Source organism: Orcinus orca, chromosome 7 (assembly GCF_937001465.1).
Source record: "Orcinus orca chromosome 7, mOrcOrc1.1, whole genome shotgun sequence".
Lineage (NCBI taxonomy): Eukaryota > Metazoa > Chordata > Mammalia > Artiodactyla > Delphinidae > Orcinus > Orcinus orca.
In genome coordinates, this window is record NC_064565.1 from 86,482,356 (window position 1) to 86,504,853 (window position 22,498).

At 41.0% G+C, this 22,498-nt stretch overlaps 1 protein-coding gene across 9 annotated transcripts in view; it reads left to right on the forward strand.

The window, feature by feature from the left end:
* CASP8 (caspase 8) overlaps nucleotides 1-22,366 on the forward strand; it is a 28,251-nt gene extending 5,885 nt beyond the window's left edge. For 3 of the 9 annotated variants that reach the window (XM_033430069.2, XM_033430083.2, XM_033430094.2), the window contains 8 exons: nucleotides 4,827-5,161; nucleotides 8,649-8,754; nucleotides 9,602-9,740; nucleotides 9,851-9,895; nucleotides 15,513-15,598; nucleotides 17,171-17,345; nucleotides 19,472-19,973; nucleotides 21,150-22,366. In XM_033430069.2, coding sequence (XP_033285960.1) covers nucleotides 4,860-5,161; nucleotides 8,649-8,754; nucleotides 9,602-9,740; nucleotides 9,851-9,895; nucleotides 15,513-15,598; nucleotides 17,171-17,345; nucleotides 19,472-19,973; nucleotides 21,150-21,285 — 1,491 coding nt within the window. In that variant the 5' untranslated portion in view covers nucleotides 4,827-4,859 and the 3' untranslated portion in view covers nucleotides 21,286-22,366. The other 6 variants (XM_033430062.2, XM_033430087.2, XM_049712320.1 and 3 more) reach the window with 5 other exon arrangements.
* The last annotated feature ends 132 nt before the right edge of the window (nucleotides 22,367-22,498 follow it).

Consider the following 22,498-nt stretch of genomic DNA (forward strand, 5'->3'; position numbering starts at 1 on the left):
TTGTTATTTGTAGAGTTTTTAATGATGGCCATTCTGATCAGTGTGAGGTGATACCTCACTGTAGTTTTTATCTGCATCTCTCTAATAATTAACGATGTTGAGCATCTTTTCAAATGTGACTATTGGCCATTTGTCTTTCTTCTTTGGAGAAACGTCTCTTTGGGTCTTCTGCCTATTTTTTGATTTGTTTGTTTGTTTTTTGTTGTTGATTTTATGAGCTGTTTATATATTTTGGAAATTAAGCCCTTGTTAGTTGCATCATTTGCAAATATTTTCTCCCATTCTGTAGGTTGTCTTTTCATTTCGTTTTTGGTTTCCTTTGCTGTGCAAAAGCTTGTAAGTTTGATTAGGTCCCATTTGTTAATTTTTGTTTTTATTTCTATTGCCTTGGGAGACTGACCTAAGAAAATATTGGTATGATTTACATCAGAGAATGTTTTGATTAGGCATTTAATCTTTGGATGATAGAATTATAGGTAATTTTTATTCTCCTTTTTATCTTTCCTGTATTTTCTAAAAGGAATACAATAAGCATTGTTATCATTAGAAAGAAAATAATTGCAGAGGGGAAAAAAAGGAGATTCTGCTTTCATTTGATTCTTTGGTTGATTTTATTCTGTAAAATGATATTTTAGCAATGGTTAGAACTTATTGGAAGATTTAAGGACACTGGACCTAATGGTTTTAAACAGGGCTGGACCCAGTTCTGATCCTTTCCAGTTTCATATACTGGAATAAAAATAGTTATTTAAATAGAGATTTTAATTTAAGTACATGTATATTTAGGGTAATAAAATGGTAAAGATTTACACAGTGCAAAGAGTATAGAATGTAAAGCAAGTCTCTTCCTGTCCACCCCCCAGACTTCTAGCTCCTCTCCTCTCAGGCAACCACTGAAGCAGCTTCCTGTGTATTTTCTTCAAAGATCTGTGAATACAAAATCTAGGCACTTTATGAGTTTGGTATGTCTCTTTCCAGAATTTCCTTATCTTTTATTTTCTGCTTTAATATATATGTCTGTAATCACTGAAAATCTAATTATGTTGTTTGAGTTATTTCTAAAAAGTAGATGTATGATTTTGGTTATATTGCAACTTGCTATTTTCACTGTCATAATAACATATCTTGAATATCTATCCATTTTAATTTCAGAAGTTGGAGTGCCTTTTCTTAACTGCTGCATAATATTCTGTAGGATGACTATGCTTTAGTTAATTTAGCCATTCCTTTATTGGAGGACATTTGGGATGTTTCTGGTTGTTCAGGGTTATATATCAGTCTGTGGTGAGACTCCATGTACAAACCCTGTTGAGCACGTGTGTGTCTATGGAGTGTGATTTAAGGAATGAACTTGCTAGTTTGTTCCCTTGAATGTCTAGAGGTTTTGTTTGTTGAACTTTGAACGTATGCTTTTAGGTGCAGCCCAAATATTTAAGGTATCTTTCCTATATAAAAGTATTTTCATGATAATTGATTGCTTTTGCAGTGAATAATCTAGGCTCTGCAGCCTTTGTGAATCCAGTGTAAAACAAGATGTATCTTTCTAAGACACTGTCCCTCCAGTTTCCTAATCAAGAAAACTTGTCTAAACAATAATGTCAGCTCTAGATTAAAAGGGAGAAAAAAAGTTTTGCCCATAATTCCAGTTCTAAGAAGGAAATAATCAGAGGTGTGCACAGGATATATGAAAACACCTCTCAGTGAAATATTATTTTTAATAGCAAAGGAACAGAAAATTGCTTAAAATGAATTTTGATATCTCCACATGCTGGAAATCAAGAAATATTAAAAATATGCCAAAGAAGAATATTTATGGTAAGGGTAAATGTTCATTCTAAATATTAAGTGGGTATAAAAAAAATACAGATGTACACGCTTGGATGTGCAACCTGATTCTAATTTTTATATAAATGTGTATTTGTGTGTATGTGATGTATGATGATAACCATGTTATAATTTATTGCATTTTCAATTTTTACCGGAAAAAAAACCACCCCAGTGTTCTATAATCAGGATTGGGGGGAAGTAATCAGGATTGTTTTTTTAAAAAAATACTGTTTTATTTTATTTTAATTAATTAATTAATTATTTTTATTTTTGGCTGCATTGGGTCTTCGTTGCTGTGCATGGGCTTTCTCTAGTTGCAGCGAGTGAGGGCTACTCTTTGTTGTGGTGCGAGGGCTTCTCATTGTGGTGGCTTCTCTTGTTACAGAGCACGGGCTCTAGGTGCACGGGCTTCAGTAGTTGTGGCACGAGGGCTCAGTAGTTGTGGCTTATGGGCTCTAGAGTGCAGGTTCAGTAGTTGTGGTGCATGGGCTTAGTTGCTCTGCAGCATGTGATATCTTCCCGGACCAGGGCTCGAACCCGTGTCCCCTGTGTTGGCAGGCAGATTCTTAACTTCTGTGTCACCAGGGAAGTCCCAGGAAAGGTGTTTTTAAAAAGAAAAACTAAAAGCTTCAAAGTCTTTTGGGCCACTTTTAAAAAATATTAAAGTTTACCATAATGTTTCTATTTTAACATCAGAGATACAAAATACACAGGTCCTGGTTCACACCATCACCCCTCAAGTGATAGTCAGGATTTGTGGTTTCATCCGAGAATGTCAGTGAATGCAGGGAGCTTAAAAATTTAGGAGCCTTGGGGCTTCCCTGGTGGCGCAGTGGTTGAGAGTCCACATGCCGATGCAGGGGACACGGGTTCATGCCCCAGTCCGGGAGGATCCCACATGCCGTGAAGTGTCTGGGCCCGTGAGCCATGGCCACTGAGCCTGCGCGTCCGGAGCCTGTGCTCCATAACAGGAGAGGCCACAACAGTGAGAGGCCCGCGTACCGCAAAAAAAAAAAAAAAAAATTTAGGAGCCTTGTTTCAGGGAGGAAAGAGGTCCAAACAGGTTAAGGTTATTTGAGTAGAAAGTGCCCAGGGGCACAGAGTCTGTGGGAGCAAGCAAATGATGAAGCTGGACGAGAAGTTAAAGGTTTTCTAGTTCAGGGTTTGCAGATGGTAGCCCTGAAGTAAGGGAGCATCTGAGTAAGCCTTCAAGGAAGAGTTCTTCAACGTTGAAGAGGTGGAAAATCACTGCTTCCAGATGAATTTTCCAGGGAGGAAGTGGGAAAACCAGGAGGGTAAGAGAAGTGTTCAGGTCACATGCCCGGTGGTGTCCGGCCCCACAGCCAATGTCTTTCCTTCTTTCAGGTGAACACGTCTTTGTTTGTTAGTTGCTGGTCGTTACTCTAAAAGCACGATAGGTGTTGTATACTCACAACACTTCAGGAGATATTGCTCTTTTGATCCCACCTTACCGAGGAGGAATCTCACCCTTGTAGGCTGTGAGCTGCCCAGGCCTGGGCCAGTGCCCCAGCTGGGTTCTGGTCCAAGTTCTTTCGGACCCCGCAGCCCCAGACTCTGAACCACCGCACTGCCTGCCTCTCCGACAGTCAGCTGCAGGTGAGATTCCTGGCTTTGACAGTGGCCCTGTAGCCCGCCCTGGGGATCCAGGTCCCAGTTTCGTTCCTATGATGTACCCGATACAAACCCTGCTCCAAGTGCTCCTGTACCATGAACATGGGCCTATCAGAGCAGGGGAGGTGAGGGAGAAATTGGCCAAGGTGACTCAAGGGGCTCGAGAAACCCCAGACCTGGGGCTGCTTGTGTGAAGGTTGTCTGGGGTTTCCTGAAACACTGCCCTCTCTTTTTTTTTTTTTTTTGTGGTACGCGGGCCTCTCACTGTTGTGGCCTCTCCCGTTATGGAGCACAGGCTCCGGACGCGCAGGCTCAGCAGCCATGGCTCACGGGCCCAGCCGCTCCGCGGCATGTGGGATCTTCGCAGACCGGGGCACGAACCCGTGTCCCCTGCATCCGCAGGCGGACTCTCAACCACTGCGCCACCAGGGAAGCCCCCCTCTTTTTTTTTTACCTGCTCAAACATGTAAGTATGTGAAAATACCCCATAATCTGATTTAGAGACTGTTTGTGTTGAAAGGCTGACCGAGTTCTCTTGGTTCCGTTTCCAGTCTTGGGGTCCTGACCAGCTGTGGGTGCCTGTCCTGAGGCCCTTGGGGGAGAGCACTGCATCATGTCCTCCTGCCACCATTGTTTCCATTAGACCACATGACTTCTCCCACCTCCAACCCTTCCAATCTGTCCTCCACACTTTATTTTATTTTTTTAATTTAATTTTTATTTTATATTGGAGTAGTTTCTGGTGTGAAGCAAAGTGATTCAGTTATACATCTACATATGTCCCCCACACTTTAAAAGTTAATCCCTAATTGGATGACGTCACGCTCATGTTTACAATCCTTTCTTGGTTTCTCATTATATCCAGGAGAGAGCCTGACCCCCTTGACCCATCATATGAGGCCCTTTATAACAGTTCCCGGCCACAGCTCCATCCCTTTGTCTCACCACTCCCTCTCCCAGACCCTTCATGGTTACTTTATTGAGCTCCCTTTGCCTGCCTGTACTGACTTGAACATTCTTGCCTCCAACTTTTGCATAAATTATTTCCTTCAAAAATTGTCCTTCACCATCTCCTCCCCAGAGGTGACTTCCCTCCAGGAAGCCCTTCTCCCAGGCTGAGTTAAGGCTCTTTCCTCTATATTTCTACTGTGCCCTGGTCACAACTCTCTGACCACTGGCTAGTTTGTAAATCTACCTTCCAAAAACAGTAAGCTACTTGAGAGTGGGAACCTGTTTGTTCATTTTCTTGCCTGTATCCACAGCATAATGTCTGGCATATAGTAGATGTAATAGCATTTGATGAAGGAACAAATCAGTAAGTGGTAGTTTTCTTCCTCATCTGAACATAACATTGTATTTTAACCTAGGTAACAACTACATTCTCCTAACGCTTGATCAGCATGAATTTCAACAGATGTCTGTATAATATTGGGGAACAGCTGGGCAGTGAAGACCTGGCTGCCCTCAAGTTCCTGAGCCTGGACTACATTCCACATAGGAAGCAGGAACCCATCAAGGATGCCTTGGTGCTATTCCAGAGGCTCCAGGAAAAGAGAATGTTGGAGGAAAGCAACCTGTCCTTCTTGAAGGAGCTGCTTTTCCGAATGAATAGACTGGATCTGCTCACCTACCTGGACACCAGTGAGGAGGAGATGGAGAGGGAGCTTCAGATGCCGGGCAGGGCCCAGATCTCTGCCTATAGGTGGGGAAACCTCCATGGTGTGGAGCTGGGACGTGTGGGTTGAACGGGCACATCTTTATGGGCAGGGCTGATGCTGTTTGTAGGTTGTCAGTATGGTGTGACTTTGGAGCCTTTGGGAAGATGTCCCACCACAGTCAGATTAAGAAATTTAGAGACTTTATGTAGAATTCAGAGAAAAATATGCTAAAACCATAAAATAAAATTTTCTTTCCAAGGTGAAACATTACCTATAGGTATGCCAAAATCCAAATAGACACTTTTTAAACGTTCTAACTCTCTCTCTCTCTGTTACGTATCCGTTATCTTGATGCCTCTGCCTCTGATGCCCATACCATGCACTTCTTTGCCTATTATTGAATAAAGCATCGCTACTTCCCACCTGAGACGCCCTCCCACCTACTTCTGGATGACTATGCAATTCTCAGTAGGGTTTTAGGCTTGTATTCCATACCTTAAGACTTGTGTTACCAAGTTCTTAAGTGAGCTGTGTGTTGCCAGTCATTCTGGATTGGCCAGGCCAGACCCCCGCAATGAGTGCTTTTTTTTTTAGGGTATAAGATAACCATTTTTAATCTATGCCTGGCCATCTGGAAACCCCCATTGTAATAACCGACCATTGTAAGGTTAAACAGCTTCCACAGTTTTACTTCATAAGCCATCCTGTAACGCTCAATGACTGCTTAATCCCTGTGACCCCAGATGCTGTCAGAACAGCAGTGGCTTGGGCTGTCTGTCCTGCCAAAGGCTTAACACAGTAGAGAAGCTAATTCCTTATAGTTCTGGAGGCTAGAGGCTAACACTGAGGTGTCAACAGTATTGATTCCTTTTTAGAGGCTCTGAGGGAGAATCTGTTTCATGATCCTCTCCTAGCTTCAGGTAGTTGCAGGCAGTCCTTGGTGTTCCTTGTCTTATGGGTGCATCACTTCAATCTCTGTCTCTTTCTTCACCTTGTCTTCTCCGCTGTGTATCTGTGTCTTAATTTCCCTCTTCTTTTAAAGACACCAACCATTGGATTAGGGCCACCCTAATCTAGTATGATCTTATCTTGGCAAGATTACATCCACAAAGACCCTTTTCCCAAGTAAAGTCACTTTTACACGTTCCAAGTGGATGTGAATTTGGAAGGAGAGTGGGGAAGGATACTATTCAATACTGGGTAACTTTGGTTCAATAGAATTGTGAAGTCCTTGTAATGAATTTTTTTTCATTAAGGGATCAATTAATCATAAAAACAACAGCCCCATAATTAGGAAAGCTAGAGGGCCTCATCTTGTGTCCCCTGTCTTGGTCTTTTGAAGGTTGCACTCCTGCCATGTGAGCAAAGCCAAGGCAACTTCCAGTGCAGACAATGACATGGGCCTCTCTGTTGGAGGGTTACGAGTGTCTAACAAGGGCAGGATCTGTCTGTTAAAATCTTCAACATGTTAGCTTGGGAACAAAAGGGTCAGCACAAGTAAAATCTCCTGCTTGTTCATCATTGTTGAATATCAAGTAAGAAAAAAAAATGCTAGTGTGGCCACTTCCCATTTATAAGATATTTAAAATTTCAAATTATCATTGCTACCTATAAAATTAGTACCTTATAAACTATCCAGATTTATTTCTGGACAATGATGGTACAAGAAAGCCAGTAGGTTTCAGTAATGAGGAACGTAGAAGGGCAAAATACCTTGTGATAAAGTTAAAAGGGGAGGTAGCTTTTGATTGGACCCAATCTTGGTCAAACTGAGACAGTTTTAGAGAAATACTTCTAGGGTAGAGATTCCATGAGAAGAAGGATGAAGCAGGTGATAATACTGAGTAACTTCTGTTTCTACACTACAGTTGATCATTGAACAACATGGGGGTTAGGGATGTGGACCCTCTGCACAAAAATCCACTTATAACTTACAGTCAATCCTCCATATCTTAGGTTCCACATTTGTGGGTTCGACCAACCGCAGACTGTGTAGTACTGTATTATGTATTTATTTATTTTTGCGGTACGCGGGCCTCTCACTGTTGTGGCCTCTCCCGTTGTGGAGCACAGGCTCCGGACGCGCAGGCTCAGTGGCCATGGCTCACGGACCCAGCCGCTCCGCAGCATGTGGGATCTTCCTGGATTGGGGCATGAACCCGTGTCCCCTGCATTGGCAGGTGGACTCTCAACCACTGCGCCACCAGGGAAGCCCTGTATTACGTATTTATTGAAAAAAATTTGTACATAAGTGGACCCGCGCACTTCAAACCTGTGTTGCTCAAGGGTCAACCATGTTTTCATTTTTAGAATTTTAATTTTCTAATTTACTTTTGAAGTTAACATGTTTTTGTATTAAAGTATTTTCCTTTGCACCATCATAGTAAAAGGTTTGCCGACTTATAAAACTTTCCTTTGTTCATTCAACAAGCATATCCCAAGAGCCTATCATAATTTAGGAAATAATAATGCCTGTCATGTTTGAACACTTAGTGTGTTGCCAAAGGTTGGTTTAAGTGCTTCAGGTAAACTTATTCATGTAATCCTCAACACCTCCCAGAGGGGTAAATAGAGTATTATCTACAATCTACAGATGAGGGGGAAAGATTGTGTAACATGTCTAAAGCCACACAGCTCATGGATGGTGGATCCAAGGTTCCAACACCAGGAGTCTGGGTCCCCTGCACTTAAGCACTATATCTCATGACCCTCTAGGCTTATGGAAACCAAAAGGGCACTGATCCCATTCTCAGGGAACTTGGACAGCTTCATAAACAGACAGTTATGTGTGTTACTCTTCTGGCGATGCACAGGCAGGTACAGCGCGGTGAATACAGCCTTGAGGACAGTCAGGCAGTGCTTGTGGATGAGTGGTTGTCTGCAGACGGACAAGGGGATAGGGGTGGGAGGAGGCCCAGCATAACAGGGTGAGGGGCAGGGCAGCTGGGTGTGTTTGGAGAGGAGATGGGGGGACAGCAGTAAGGAGCATCCAGAGATGAGGAGACAGGCTGGGCTCAGTTCACAAAAGCCTGTACTCCAGAAGGAGGTGTTTGGCCTTCCTACTGAAGGTAGCGGCTGGGAGAAGCCTGTACTCCAGAAGGAGGTGTTTGGCCTTCCTACTGAAGGTAGCGCCTGGGAGAACATTGACTAGTTTTAATTGAGGAATTCCATCTGATTTGCATTTTGAAAAGCATGATATCCAAAATCAAAGCTTTTTTTCTATTGCAACAAGATCTTGATTTTATAGCGAAGGACAAAGGAAAAACACAATTCATTTAACTGGAATTAACTGAAAGTCAAAGTTGGAGAACTTTAAATTCTGTTAAGAGTGGGATAGTTGGGCATGAGCCATTTGTCTTCAGTGTCACTACACCAGCCTCTTTCCAAAGACTCAACTCATAAATCATGTCATTATCTGGCTTTATTTTAAAGGGAGGCCGTAGGAATCAAGTCCACTGTGACTCGGATGGGAAATCGGTTGGGAAATCATTTAAGAAAATATTTCTAAAGTGTTTCTGTTTCCCACTTCAGGGTCATGCTTTTTCAGATTTCAGAAGATGTGACCAAACAGGAATTGAAGGACTTCAAGTTTTTTTTGAGCCAGGAGATCGCCAAATGTAAGCTGGATGATGACATGGTAAGACCTGGTGTCTGACCGAGGTTTAGTCCTGAGGGTGAGTCAGCCAGTGGGGATTTCTGAGACTAAAGAGAGCGCTTGTCAGTAAAAGCAACATGAATTCTCACTTTTTAACTGGGGAGAAGAAGAATGCTGTCAGGCATGAGTGCTGTAGATATGATGCCTCTGTATACTGTGAAGTGCTGCTCACATTAATTACCAGGAACAAGGCAGAGTGAGGAGCAAGGGGAGAAGGCTGGTGTGGAGGCACAGGCAATGTGGAGACCTTGCAGAGCCAGGAGAGACGGTGGTGGGCCTGAGATCGTTTCCCCACTTCTGCAGTCTCTGAAACAACCTGGGACCTGGAACTCTGTGTGTGTGTGTGTGTGTGTTGTGATGTAATGTTGTATGTGTGTGTGCTTGCCTGTGTGTGTATGTGTTATGGGGACACTCAGCCTGGAGATGATCAGGTGGCAGAGGCAATGGAGGGTGTGAGGCAGTCCCCAGGGCTGTTGCCATAGGGACCAGGCTGTCACATCTCAGCCATGCACTCAGGCTGCTTCACTGTCTTCACATAAAGGTGTCCACAGGCAGTTTCAGCACAGGGCCTGGGCCTGGGGACTAGGTGACATCTGATGTGACTTCTCCTGTGTCTTCTTATTTCTATCTTTCTGGGACAGAAATCATGAATTGCCTCCCTAATAATCTACTGATTGGCTTTATAAGGCCAGGATGTCCTCTCAGGAGGGTTGGCTTGGGAAGCTAGGGTGGGTGCTTAGTTTGGAGAGAGTGGAAGCAAAACAAAAAGTTAATCTAAAAGCCAATATGGCTCCATCTAATCTTCCAACTTGATTTCTCCTCCCTCTAGACCTTGCTTGATATTTTCATAGAGATGGAGAAGAGGGTCATGCTAGGGGAAAGAAACTTGGACACCCTGAAAAGAATCTGTGAGCAAATCAACAAGAGCTTGCTGAAGAAAATCAACGATTATGAAGAACTAAGCAGAGGTATAAATAACCTGAGAGCTGTGGATCAGCAAAATGTAGTCTTAAATGGACAGACTCCTCTATGTCACAGCAGTTTCTAATCAAATATGTGTGTTTCTTTTTAAATTCAGAGCAAGGAATGAGCCTTGGAAGAGGTCCAGATGAATTTTCAAACGGTAATACTTGCAGATATGTTTTCGAGGTTTATTTAGTTAATTTACTTCCTGATAGCCTCATTGCCTCCTCTCCACAACCTTCTACCACATCCGCATTTTGTTTTTAATAGGGGTAGAGTTGTTTTACAATGTTGTGTTAGTTTCAGTGAATTGAAGTAGAGTTCCCCGTGCTATAGAGCAGGTTCTCATTAGTTATCTATTTCCTACCTATTAGTATATATATGTCAGTCCCAATCTCCCAATTCTTTCCACCCCCCGTTTTCCCCCTTGGTGTCCATACGTTTGTTCTCTATGTCTGTGTCTCTACTTCTGCCTTGCAAACCAATTCATCTGTATCATTTTTTCTAGATTCCACATATGTGTGTTAAATATATGATATTTGTTTTTCTCTTTCTGACTTACTTCACTCTGTATGACAGTCTCTAAGTCCATCCACGTCTCTGCAAATGACCCAATTTCATTCCTTTTTGTAGGCTGAGTAATATTCCATTGTATATATGTACCACTTCTTCTTTATCCATTTGTCTGTTGATGGGCATTGACATTGCTTCCATGACCTGGCTATCGTAAATAGTGCTGCAATGAATATCAAGGTGCATGTGTCTTTTTTTAAAATAAAATTTATTTATTTATTTTTGGCTGTGTTGGGTCTTTGTTGCTGCACATGGGCTTTCTCTAGCTGTGGCGAGTAGGGGCTACTCTTCTATTTCATTTGTTTCTGCTCTAATCTTTATAATTTCTTTCCTTCTACTAATTTTGGGGTTTTTTTGTTGTTGTTCTTCTTCTTCTTTCTCTAGTTCCTTTAGGTGTAAGGTTAGATTGTTTATTTGAGATTTCTCTTGTTTCTTGAGGTAGGATTGTATTGCTATAAAGTTCCCTCTTAGAACTGCTTTTGCTGCATCCCATAGGTTTTGGGCCGTCGTGTTTTTTTGTCATTTATCTCTAGGTATTTTTTAATTTCCTCTTTGATTTCTTCAGTGATCTCTTGGTTATTTAGTAGCATATTGTTTAGCCTCCATGTGTTTGTGTTTTTTATAGGTTTTTTCCTCTAATTGATTTCTAATTTCATAGCATTGTGATTGGAAAAGATGCTTGATATGATTTCAATTTTCTTAAACTTACCAAGGCTTGATTTGTGACCCAAGATATGATCTATCCTGGAGAATGTTCCATGTGCACTTGAGAAGAAAGTGTAATCTGCTGTTTTCGGATGGAATGTCCTGTAAATATCAATTAAATCTATCTGGTCTATTTTGTCATTTAAAGCTTGTGTTTCCTTATTTATTTTCTGTCTGGATGATCTGTTAAGTGAGGTGTTAAAGTCCCCCACCTTTATTGTGTTACTGTTGATTTCCCCTTTTTATAGCTGTTAGCATTTGCCTTATGTATTGAGGTGCTCCTATCTTGGGTGCATATATATTTATAATTGTTATATCTTCTTCCTGGATTGATCCCTTGATCACTATGTAGTTTCCTTCTTTGTGTCTTGTAACATTCTTTATTTTAAAGTCTATTTTATCTGTTATGAGTATTGCTACCCCAGCTTTCTTTTGATTTCCATTTGCATGGAATATCTTTTTCTATCACTTCACTTTCTGTATGTGTCCCTAAGTCTGAAGTGGGTCTCTAGTAGACAGCATATATACAGGTCTTGTTTTTGTATCCATTCAGCGAGCCTGTGTCTTTTGGTTGGAACATTTAATCCATTCACATTTAAGGTAATTATGAATATGTACGTCCCTATTACCGTTTTCTTAATTGTTTTGAGTTTGTTTTTGTAGGTCTTTTTCTTCTCGTGTTTCCCGCGTAGAGAAGTTCCTTTGGTATTTGTTGTAGAGCTGGTTTTGTTGTACTAAATTCTCTTACATTTTGCTTGTCTGTAAATCTTTTGATTTTTCCATCAATTCTGAATGAGATCCTTGCTGGGTAGAGTAATCTTAGCTGTAGCTTTTTCCCTTTCATCACTTTAAATATATTCAGCCCTTCCCTGTTGCCTGTGGAGTTTCTGCTGAAAAATCAGCTCATAACCTTACAGGGATTCCCTTGTATGTTATTTGTTGCTCTTCCCTTGCTGCTTTTAATATTTTTTCTTTTTTTTTAAAGATTTTTTATTTATTTATTTATTTTTATTTTTGGCTGTGTTGGCTCTTAGTTGTGGCACACAGGATCTTCATTGAGGCATGCAGAATCTTTCACTGCAGCGTGCAGATTCTCGTTGTGGTGTGCGGGCTTCTGTGTAGTTGTGGTGTGTGGGTTTTCTCTCTCTAGCTGTAGTGCACAGGCTCCAGGGTGCATGGGCTCTGTAGTTGTGGCATGCAGGTTCCAGAGCACACGGGCTCTGTAATTTGTGGCACACGGGCTCTAGTTGAGGCATGTGAGCTCAGTAGTTGTGGCACATGGGCTTAGTTGCCTTGCGGCATGTGGGATCTTAGTTCCATGACCAAGGATCGAACCCACGTCCCCTGCATTGTAAGGCAGATTCTTTACCGCTGGACCACAAGGGAAGTTGCTAATATTTTTTCTTTGTATTTAATTTTTGATAGTTTGATTAATATGTGTCTTGGTGTGTTTCTCTTTGGGTTTATCTTGTATGGGACTCTCTGTGCTTCCTGGGCTCGATTGACTATTTCCTTTCCCATATTAGGGAAGTTTTCAACTATAATCTCTTCAAATGTTTTCTCAGGCCCTTTCTCTTTCTCTTCTTCTTCTGGGACCCCTATAATTCGAATGTTGGCGCGTTTAATGTTGTCCCAGTGGTCTCTGAGACTGTCCTCAATTCTTTTCATTCTTTTTTGTTTATTCTGCTCTGCAGCAGTTATTTCCACCATTCTATCTTCCAGCTCACTTCTCCATTCTTCTGCCTCAGTTATTTTATTGATTCCTTCTAGAGTATTTTTAATTTCAGTTATTGTGTTGTTCATCGCTGTTTGTTTGCTCTTTAGTTCTTCTAGGTCCTTGTTAAACATTTCTTGTATTCTCTCCATTCTATTGCCAAGATTTTGGATCATCTTTACTATCATTACTCTGAATTCTTTTTCAGGTAGACTTCCTATTTCCTCTTCATTTGTTTGGTCTTGTGGGTTTTTACCTTGCTCCTTCATCTGCAGCATATTTCTCTGTGTTCTCATTTTGTTTAACTTACTGTGTTTGGGGTCTCCTTTCTGCAGGCTGCAGGGTCATAGTTCCTCTTACTTCTGGTGTCTGCCCCCAGTGGGTGGGGTTGGTCCAGTGTCTTGTGTAGGCTTCCTGGTGGGGGGACTGGTGCCTGCATTCTGGTGGGTGGAGCTGGATCTTGTTCCTCTGGTGGGCAGGGCCGCCTCCAGTGGTGTGTTTTGGGGTGTCTGTGAGCGTAGTATGACTTTAGTCAGCCTGTCTGACTAAAGGCTGGGGTTTAGACTAATGGGTGGGGTTGCATTCCTGTCTTGCTAGTTTGTTGTGAGGCATCCAGCACTGGAGCTTGCTGGCCCTTGGGTGGGGCTGGGTCTTACTGTTGAGATGGAGACCTCTGGGAGAACTCTCGCTGATTAATATTCCCTGGGGCCAGGAGTTCTCTGGTGGTCCAACATCCTGGACTCAGCTCTCCCACCTCAGAGGCTCAGGCCCAACACCTGGCTGGAGCATCAAGACCCTGCAAGCCACATGGTGTGGAAGAAAAGAAAAAAAAAAAAGAACAGACAAACAAAACCCCAAGTTGAATGGTAAAAGCAAAACAAAAAACCAATCAAAAGCAGAAAGCAATCTAAAAAAAGGCAAAGAAAGCATAAAACACACAAAAGAGATAAAAAAACATAAAAACATAAGAAAGGTGAAAACAAAAGGAAAAAATACAAAACAACAAAAAAGTAAAAATTGAAAAATATAAAATATAGTTAAAAAGAAGATAAAAACAAAGGAAAAAAGAAAAACAAGGAAAAAGCACGATATAATGACAAAGTAAAGTAGAAAGAGGAAAAAAAAATAGAGTAAAAAATATATTATAAATAAAAGTATAAAAAGAAAAGAAAAAGTACATAAAAATTAAAAGAATAATAAAAAACAATAAAACAAAGTGAAAAAAATAATAGTAATATTAATATTTTCCTGTGGCCTCACCTGTCAGTGTCCTTGCTCCCACAGTGAAGTGCAGCCAATCCCTGCCTGCCTGGGAAGTCCTCCAGTACTTCTAGGTGGGTCTCTGGACCTGCTGTGGGCTATGTAGGGCCAGCTCAGACTCTGACCTGGCCCAACTCTGGCGTGTACTTGCCCCCAAAGTCCACAGTTGCCCCCAAAGTCCACAGTTGCCCCCAAAGTCCACAGCCTCAATTGCAGGAACACTCATTGTCTATTCAGATATTCCACAGATGCAGGGTTTACCAAGCTGATTGCAGGGATTTAACCCTCTGCTCCTGTGGCTGCACAGAGAGATTTCCCTTTCTCTTCTTTGGTCCCACTGCCCCTGGAGTTCAACTTTGGTTTTGGTGCCGTCTGTGCATGTGGGCCACCCTCAGGCATCTGTTCCCCACCCAGGCAAGAGGGGGCAAAAGCAGCGGCTGATTAGGGCTCACTTGCTCACTCAGGCTGGGGAGAGGGAGGGCTACAGCAGTCACAATTGTGACCACTTCTCCCATCTTTTTTTTTCATTTTGTTTTATTTATTTATTTATTTATTGGAGTATAGTTGTTTTACAATGTTGTGTTAGCTTCTACTGTACAATGAAGTGGAGTTCCCTGTGCTATATAGCAGGTTCTCATTAGTTTTCTATTTTCTACATATTAGTGTATATATGTCAATCCCAATCTCCCAATTCATCCCACCCCCACTTTCCCTGCTTGGTGTCCATACGTTTGCTCTCTACGTCTAAGTCTCTATTTCTGCCTTGCAAACTGGTTCATCTGTACCATTTTTGTAGATTCCACATATATGCGTTAATATACAATATTTATTTTTCTCTTTCTGACTTACTTCACTCTGTATGCAGATGACATTTGCATGTTAATGGACCTGTTCTCCTAATAGCACTGGCTACTTTTCACCTTCTCTGCACATTGGAAGATATAAAAGGCATTGTCAAAAGACAAAGACCCTGCAGCGCCAGGCCAGCATGTTTGAAATAGGGGCAGAGTTAGTTAGTGATAAGATTTTCCCTTATTCTGTGAACTGCAAGGATATTATGTTCAAGGTGGTCTGTGAATTTTCTTTTTTTTTCTTTATTTTATTTTTTTAACAAATCCTGACTTTATTTTTTAAAAAATTATTCTATTTATTTTTAAATTAAAAAAATTTTTGGCTGCATTGGGTCTTCTTTTCTGTGCATGGGCTTTCTCTAGTTGCAGCAAGTGGGGGCTACTCTTCGTTGTGGTGTGTGGGCTTCTCACTGTGGTGGCTTCTCTTGTTGCAGAGCATGGGCTCTAGGCATGCGGGCTTCAGTAGTTGTGGCACACAGGCTTAGTTGCTCCACGGCATGTGGGATCTTCTCAGACCAAGACTCGAACCCATGTCCCTTGCATTGGCAGGAGGATCCTTAAGCACTTAGCCACCAGGGAAGTCCTGTGAATTTTCATTTTAAAAGGGACTTTATGTTGTCTTGGGTGCTACATCTTTCCTCACCAAAGCACCTTCCCTGCCTGTGTCATTCCAGATATGTCACAATTGTTTATAAGGGGGGGCTCCCTTGAAATGCTGGCCATGTCGGACTCTCCAGGAGAAAAGGACAGTGAGTCACAGGTACGGGGAAATTCCCATTCCTTTTCTCCTTTGTGCTGCAGATTCTAGTTATTGTGTTCCTGAGGTTTTTTTTAGCTTCCAGATAAACTAATAAGGGACAGAAACTTATTGAAAATGTTGAGAACTGTAGAAAAAAATTCACAAAAGCACAAGTTTAAAATGTGACTTTTAAACTTTGAATTTTGAAAAGGTTTCCCATGTGTTAAATTTCTATTTTAAAAGCGAAGATGTTGGAATAGTTGGAGGGTAGAGGGGTGGGGAGCCTCCAACCTGATCCTTTCAGCAGCTGCATCAGCCTAAATGGGAGAGGGCTTTGGGAGAAGAGTCAGCAGGATTAGAAAAAGCAAAGTCTTCTTTTAGCTTGGCATTTCAAAACAGTTTCTCCTTTGCGATTAGGGGTAAGCAGCACATGCTAACGATCTAGTTGTCTCTATGATCTCATCCCAATGAGCTGGCCCAAGAATTGCCTTTCTAGATATCACTTCTGTTTCTGTAACTTTCAGCAATTTACCACATTGTGGCTCAGCAGCCCATTCACTCTTCCTTGTGGTGGGAAACAGAGGAAACCCTGTATGCCTAATGTCTAGTGGGAGACTTGAAATTAAGCTTAGGAGAGACCGTTTGTTAGTGGACTCCTGAGCAAGTTACCAGACCTCTCTCTGTCTGAACATCAAGGATTAACTGAAGTCATGTGGCACTTTGTAAACAGTAAAAGCACTCTGCATGCTTTTATCCCCACCCGTCAGCTAATGACACTGAGTGCAAGAGAGATTCGTTAACTTGTCCAAAGTCTTAAGGTTATTAAGTAGTAGAGCCAGGAATTTGGCCCCCTAGTCTGGGGCCCTTTTCTCCACCTTGAGGAACTGCATGGATTTCCCAATAAATGCTAAATATCTCAGCACTGAAACAACCCCAGGGAAGTCAGGAGGTCACAGGGTCACCTCTGATTGATACTGTCAAGTAGTGGAGTCTGGATACTGTAACCTGTAGCACAGCCAAGACCTGCCTGCCCAGCACTTTTGTCTCCTCGAGTCACTTTGGTCCTGAGATCCAGATTAAGCCATCAGCTTGAAAAATCCTGGGGCCATGCTATGCTGTGTGATGGGCAGACCCTCACCTGTTAGCCCAGAAGCATGGATGAGTTGAGCAGAGAGCTGAGGGAATCACAAGGTCTCAAAGGGGCAGCCCAGAGACAGCACCAAGACAGTCATTCATCCAGGAACTCCTGATTGAGCTCACAAATTAATAATAATCCTAGTCCCTGGCACAGATGTTCACTGCCTTGAGCAGAAATGAGAATAAATAATACCAGTACAATGTGGTGACAACACTATTAATATAAGTGCAAATGCTCAGGACGCCCAAGTATTGGGACACTGACTTTCCACACTAACTGTGGGGAAGAAGTCTGCGATCCTTGTCGGGGGATGAGTGGAAACTAGTTCCTTAGGGGAGCAGTGCCAAGTTGGGGTGGGGCTATGGAAAGTGTACTTGCATCCCAGTTTGGCTTAGGTGACGCCTAACCTCTTACTAGGGAGTTGTTTGTTCACGTCTCAAGTGTTTGATCCACAGAGTCAGCTCCTGGGTTGGATTTTTGTTTTCCAGACATCGAACACAGTTTACCGAATGAAAAGCAAACCTCGGGGATACTGTTTGATCTTTAACAATTATGATTTTAGCATAGCAAGGAAGGATGTGCCCAAACTTCATAGCATGAAGGATAGGAATGGAACAAACTTGGATGCAGGTACAGTAGAACCCAAAAGAGAAATGAAATATTTCTGATATCTATGTTTTTGTCAAAAGGGGAGAACAAAAGCTGTATCAACAGGGCCACGTGTTTCAAAAAGATGGTTATAACCGTATTTCCCTGTGGAGGTGAACAACATTCTTACATACTTGTTAGTTTTCTGCTTTTGTTTTTTTTAATTAATTTTTAAAATCAAAGCAATGTATATATAAAGATAAAATATCAAATCTTACTAAAAAGCTTATAAAAAGCAACAATAAACTTTGTTTTTAATTCCACTAGATGAATAGAGCCTCTATAGAGTGTATTAGGTGTTGGGTGGAAAACATTGCTTTGGTATCAAGACCATTTACGGAAGTTGTGTTTATAAAAGTTGGGCTATGAGTACAGCAGAAATTGAGTCCTTAACAGAAATAGCATTTTCAAATGTTAAACTAAACAGAAAGTCTTTGGCTCAGCCTTTTGCGGCTAAGATTGAGAGCTTACAAGTTAAATGAAAAATAATTTGCATCATGTGAACATAGAAATGGCTACAACTAAAAGCAATAAAAGAAAGAATTCAACCCAACCATTGTGATATTAAGAATTTTTACTTGATCAAAGAATTTTTGAAAATGGTGTTTATGAGTCATAACATCAGGTAATTACTTATTTTTTAAATAAAGTAGTTTAGAAAATAAGATAGGTTGATTTTAATCATCAGGACTCTGTGAATGGTTTCTGTTAACATTTGTTTATTCAAGCAAATCTATTCTAAGGTTTAAAAAAGCCATAGAACTTAAGTTCACTGACTACATCACTCATCATCGTATATCTTGGTATTGAAGAAAAGGTTTCAGGCTTTCGATTTTCATTTACTTAATATTTACCATGAAAACATTTTTTATTAAAATGGCCTTGATTGTATTTCTGATCAAGGGTATAAAGTAGCAGTATGTAGGATGAATAAGTTTAGCAATCTACTGTACAGCATGATGGCAATAGTTGATAATGCTGTATTGAACATGAGAAGTATGCAAAGAGACTATATTCCAGGTGTTCTTATTACACACACACACACACACACACACACACACACACACACGCAAACAAAAGGTAACTGAGTGAGGAGATAAATTATTAGCTTAACTGTAGTAATCATTTCACTATTCATATCATCATGTTGTACACCTTAAATATATGCTATTTTTATCTAAAATAATCAGACAGGCAGCCTGAAAAATGTTGAAAGACTTTGACTAGATCAATTAGAGCATTTGGGGGAAACTAATGTTAAGCATGTAGAAAACAAAGCAGTGAAAAAAATAATGCTATTGCTAATTCCAGGAAAGACAAAAAGCTTAATAAGAAAGGAAGCATAATTAAAGAATATTATGTTTACATAGTATTAGTAATACATATATTTCTATTGCTTCAACTAAACCTTGTAAATGTATAAGAGCACCAAGCACTCATCACCCACAATAGGAACTCAATACAAAAGTCTAAAATTTATAAACGAATAAATAGAAATGAGCCCAAATTCATTACAAAATGGAGGCTAATACCAAAAAAAAAAAAAAAAAATAGCTAAAAGTTGAAAGTGGCTTCCTTCATAGAAATGGCTGGACAGAACATGACTGGGTAAAAGGAAGGAGTAGCTTCCTTTTACCTAGTAAAAGGAGGGATAGCTTTTTTGTAAAGCTTTTTTTGTAGCTTTTTAGTTCTACTTGACTTTTAAAACATTCATATCTCGTATTTTGATGAACAATTTTGAGAGGGTTCAGGATAAAATAAGTATGGATCTTTTATTAAAAATTTGTTTTTGCTTTTTTTCTGATTATGTATTAGTTACTTTTTAGATTGGTTAGGTAGTAAGCCTAAATAATAGCTTGTAGACTAGTTGAGAAAAGACAACAGGCCAACAATAGCAGTCTCCCCTTTCTCTTTTGCCTCAGGGCTGGGAAATATTTTCAGCTAGTGGCAGTAAACATTAGAAGTCTATGGAATCCAGCCACTAATATAGAGGGTCTTGTTTTTAAGTTCTGGTTCAGATTCTTGTCTGATCAATGTTCTCGCTAGTCCTGGGTTGTGGTCTGGGAATTCTTGCGGTGTAATGTGACTTTTCTTGTTTCACTTTTCAGAGGCTTTGAGAAAGACCTTTAGTGAGCTTCATTTTGAGATAGTGCATTACAAAGACTACACTGCGAAGAAAATCTGTGAGGTTCTGAAATCCTATCAAAGCATGGACCACAATAACAAGGACTGCTTCATCTGCTGCATCCTCTCCCATGGAGACAAAGGCATCATCTATGGCTCCGATGGGCAGGAAGCCCCCATCTATGAGCTGACCTCTTACTTCACTGGTTCAAAGTGCCCTTCCCTTCTTGGCAAACCCAAAATCTTTTTTATTCAGGCTTGTCAAGGGTATAACTACCAGAGAGGTATAGCTGTTGAAACTGACTCAGAACAGAAGGAAACCTATTTAGAAATGGATTCATCGCTTCAGAAGAGATATATCCCAGATGAGGCCGACTTTCTGCTGGGGATGGCCACCGTGGACAACTGTGTTTCCTACCGAAGCCCCATGGAGGGGACCTGGTATATCCAGTCACTTTGCCAGAGCCTGAGAGAAAGATGTCCTAGGTAATTTTTGCTTATTCAACACTTCATTCATCTTTAAATGTCTAGCTGTGGATCATATAACTGTAATTCTCAGGTCAGTTGCAGAGTGGGAAAGAGGGCAAGTTTACTGATGGAAAAAACTGAAATACTTACTGAGGAGTTTCTTTTATTTAGCACCTCAAAGGACAATCAGCATATCATAGAGTGGGAAAGATGGCAAAGTCATATAGTTTATCTCTGTCTTTAGGCAGAAATATGACTGAACCCACTCAACTAGTTTGGAATTTCCATGTTTAACATCCTCCAACCCTGTCAAAAGTTCTATAATAGCTGACCAACCTCGGACCCTCTTGTGGGAGATAAGTGCTAAAGATCAGAAACTTTTTCTATTCCCACAAATTTGCTTTGAAGCCCACAAAATGTGGGAAAATAACTTTCCCTTTTATTATCTTATGTTTCCTTTATTTAAATGATGGTTTTGTACGGCAAGTTCACCAAATGCACACACAACCAGCAGATAAATAGCAAGGAATCCTCTGTAGGTTGCTTCTAGTTCTGTGTCTCATTATGTTTTAAGTGTATGAAGAGCAAGAATTTCCCATGGCAGATGAAGGACTGAACCATAACACCCACACTACATTTTCATTTTGTAACTTAGACCACGAATCCTGCAAGGTTCCAAAGCCCTTGCACAAGAGAAAGCCCTGCAAGGTTCCAAGGGGTTAGCTACAGAAGTGAATAAACAGGTTGCCCAACTAAACTGATAAGAGAAGCTGGTGAGAAAGCAGTGGGGTGGCTGCAGGAGACTTCCAATTTCCACTTGCCTAAAGCCTGATGCGGCCACAGATAAATCCACAGAAGCAATGCCAATTTGAGGCAGAGGATGTTGGGGGGGGGGGCGTTGAGGCGATTGGGGGTAAGTGACACATACATGGAGCAGAGTGAGGTGCAAATAGGTCAGGAGGCAAAGAAACCAAATCTGATGTTGACAGTGAAGTTTGTGATGGTCATAAGATATTAAGCTCTGAGACAACTTCTTTACCTAGAAAGCTGTGGTAGGTCTTGGTTTAACATCTTGTTATTTCAAATGCCTGTTGTTTTGAGGGACATAACTATCACTTATCACAGCAGATGATAGGGTTTACCAGTTGATTTTTCCCCCCATAGATGGTCACAAGGTGATGTTATGTTTTTCAGGGGTGAAGATATTCTCACCATCCTCACCAAGGTGAACTTTGAAGTAAGCAATAAGGATGACAAGAAAAATATGGGCAAACAGATGCCACAACCTACTTTCACACTGAGGAAAAAACTCTTCTTTCCCCTTAATTGATGCTATTGTTTAGTTGCATAACTAAACAATAGTTAAAATGCTGCTATTTTATTCTTTCTTTCTTTCTTTCTTTTTTTTCTTGATAGCTGGAAGTCAAGAGAATGGGAATCAGGACAATATAATTTTTATGCAAATTCAATCTAAATCTCTGGCTTTGCAATAGCTAGACAGTCATAGCTGTAGGCATGATTTTAATTGTATTTTTAATTTGATGAGAAGGTTTAAAAATGAACTTATAGTAGATACAAAAAGTATAGTAAGTTTAAAAGAAATGTCAAAGATCACTGAGGGGGATATTTGTGATCTGATCTGGCTAAAAAAAACCCTCATGTGTTGAGGTTGAGGGTATAATGCTCCCACATCCAGCCTGATTGCTGGTGGTGAGTGTGACAAACTATCCCAGAAACATGTGAGCTTCCTCTCCTGTGCCATGAGCTGACTTTGCTTTTCAGTGGTGAAGGACACCACTGTTTAGACTTAGATTTCAAAAACCTAAGCATGATTTTCCTTGTTTTTATTACTCATAAGTACAGTATTCAGCTCACTTTTAAGAGGAATGATGTTAATTGGATATTGGGCTTCCCTGGTGGTGCAGTGGTTGAGAATCTGCCTGCCAATGCAAGGGACACGGGTTCGAACCCTGGTCTGGGAAGATCCCAAATGCCGCGGAGCAACTAGGCCCGTGAGCCACAACTACTGAGCCTGCGCGTCTGGAGCTTGTGCTCCACAACAAGAGAGGCCGCAACCATGAGAGGCCCGCGCACCGCAATGAAGAATGGCCCCTGCTTGCTGCAACTAGAGAAAGCCCTTGCACAGAAACGAAGACCCAACACAGCCAAAAATAAAGAAAGAAAGAAAGAAAGAAAGAAGAAAGAAAGAAAGAAGCTTTCATTAAAAAAAAAACTAATAAACAGAAACCTCAAATAGAGTAGGGAAACCAGAAGTTTATTTTGGATCTGTTGCTTATTATTTTGTCTATTCCCTCTGCTGAAGCAATCACCATGTTTTTTTGATACCCTTATCTTAAAATACAGCTCTTGGCTCATGTGACTTTTCTAGCAATAAAATTTATTATTCTTTATTCAATAAAATTTATTCAATAATATGTATACTTAGCCTTGGGGCAGAGCTAGGCTTAAGTGTATTTGGGGGACAGGGGAACCTGCCAGCAGAGCCCCAGTACTAAACAGGGGGAAGGACGGGTGTAGGTCTT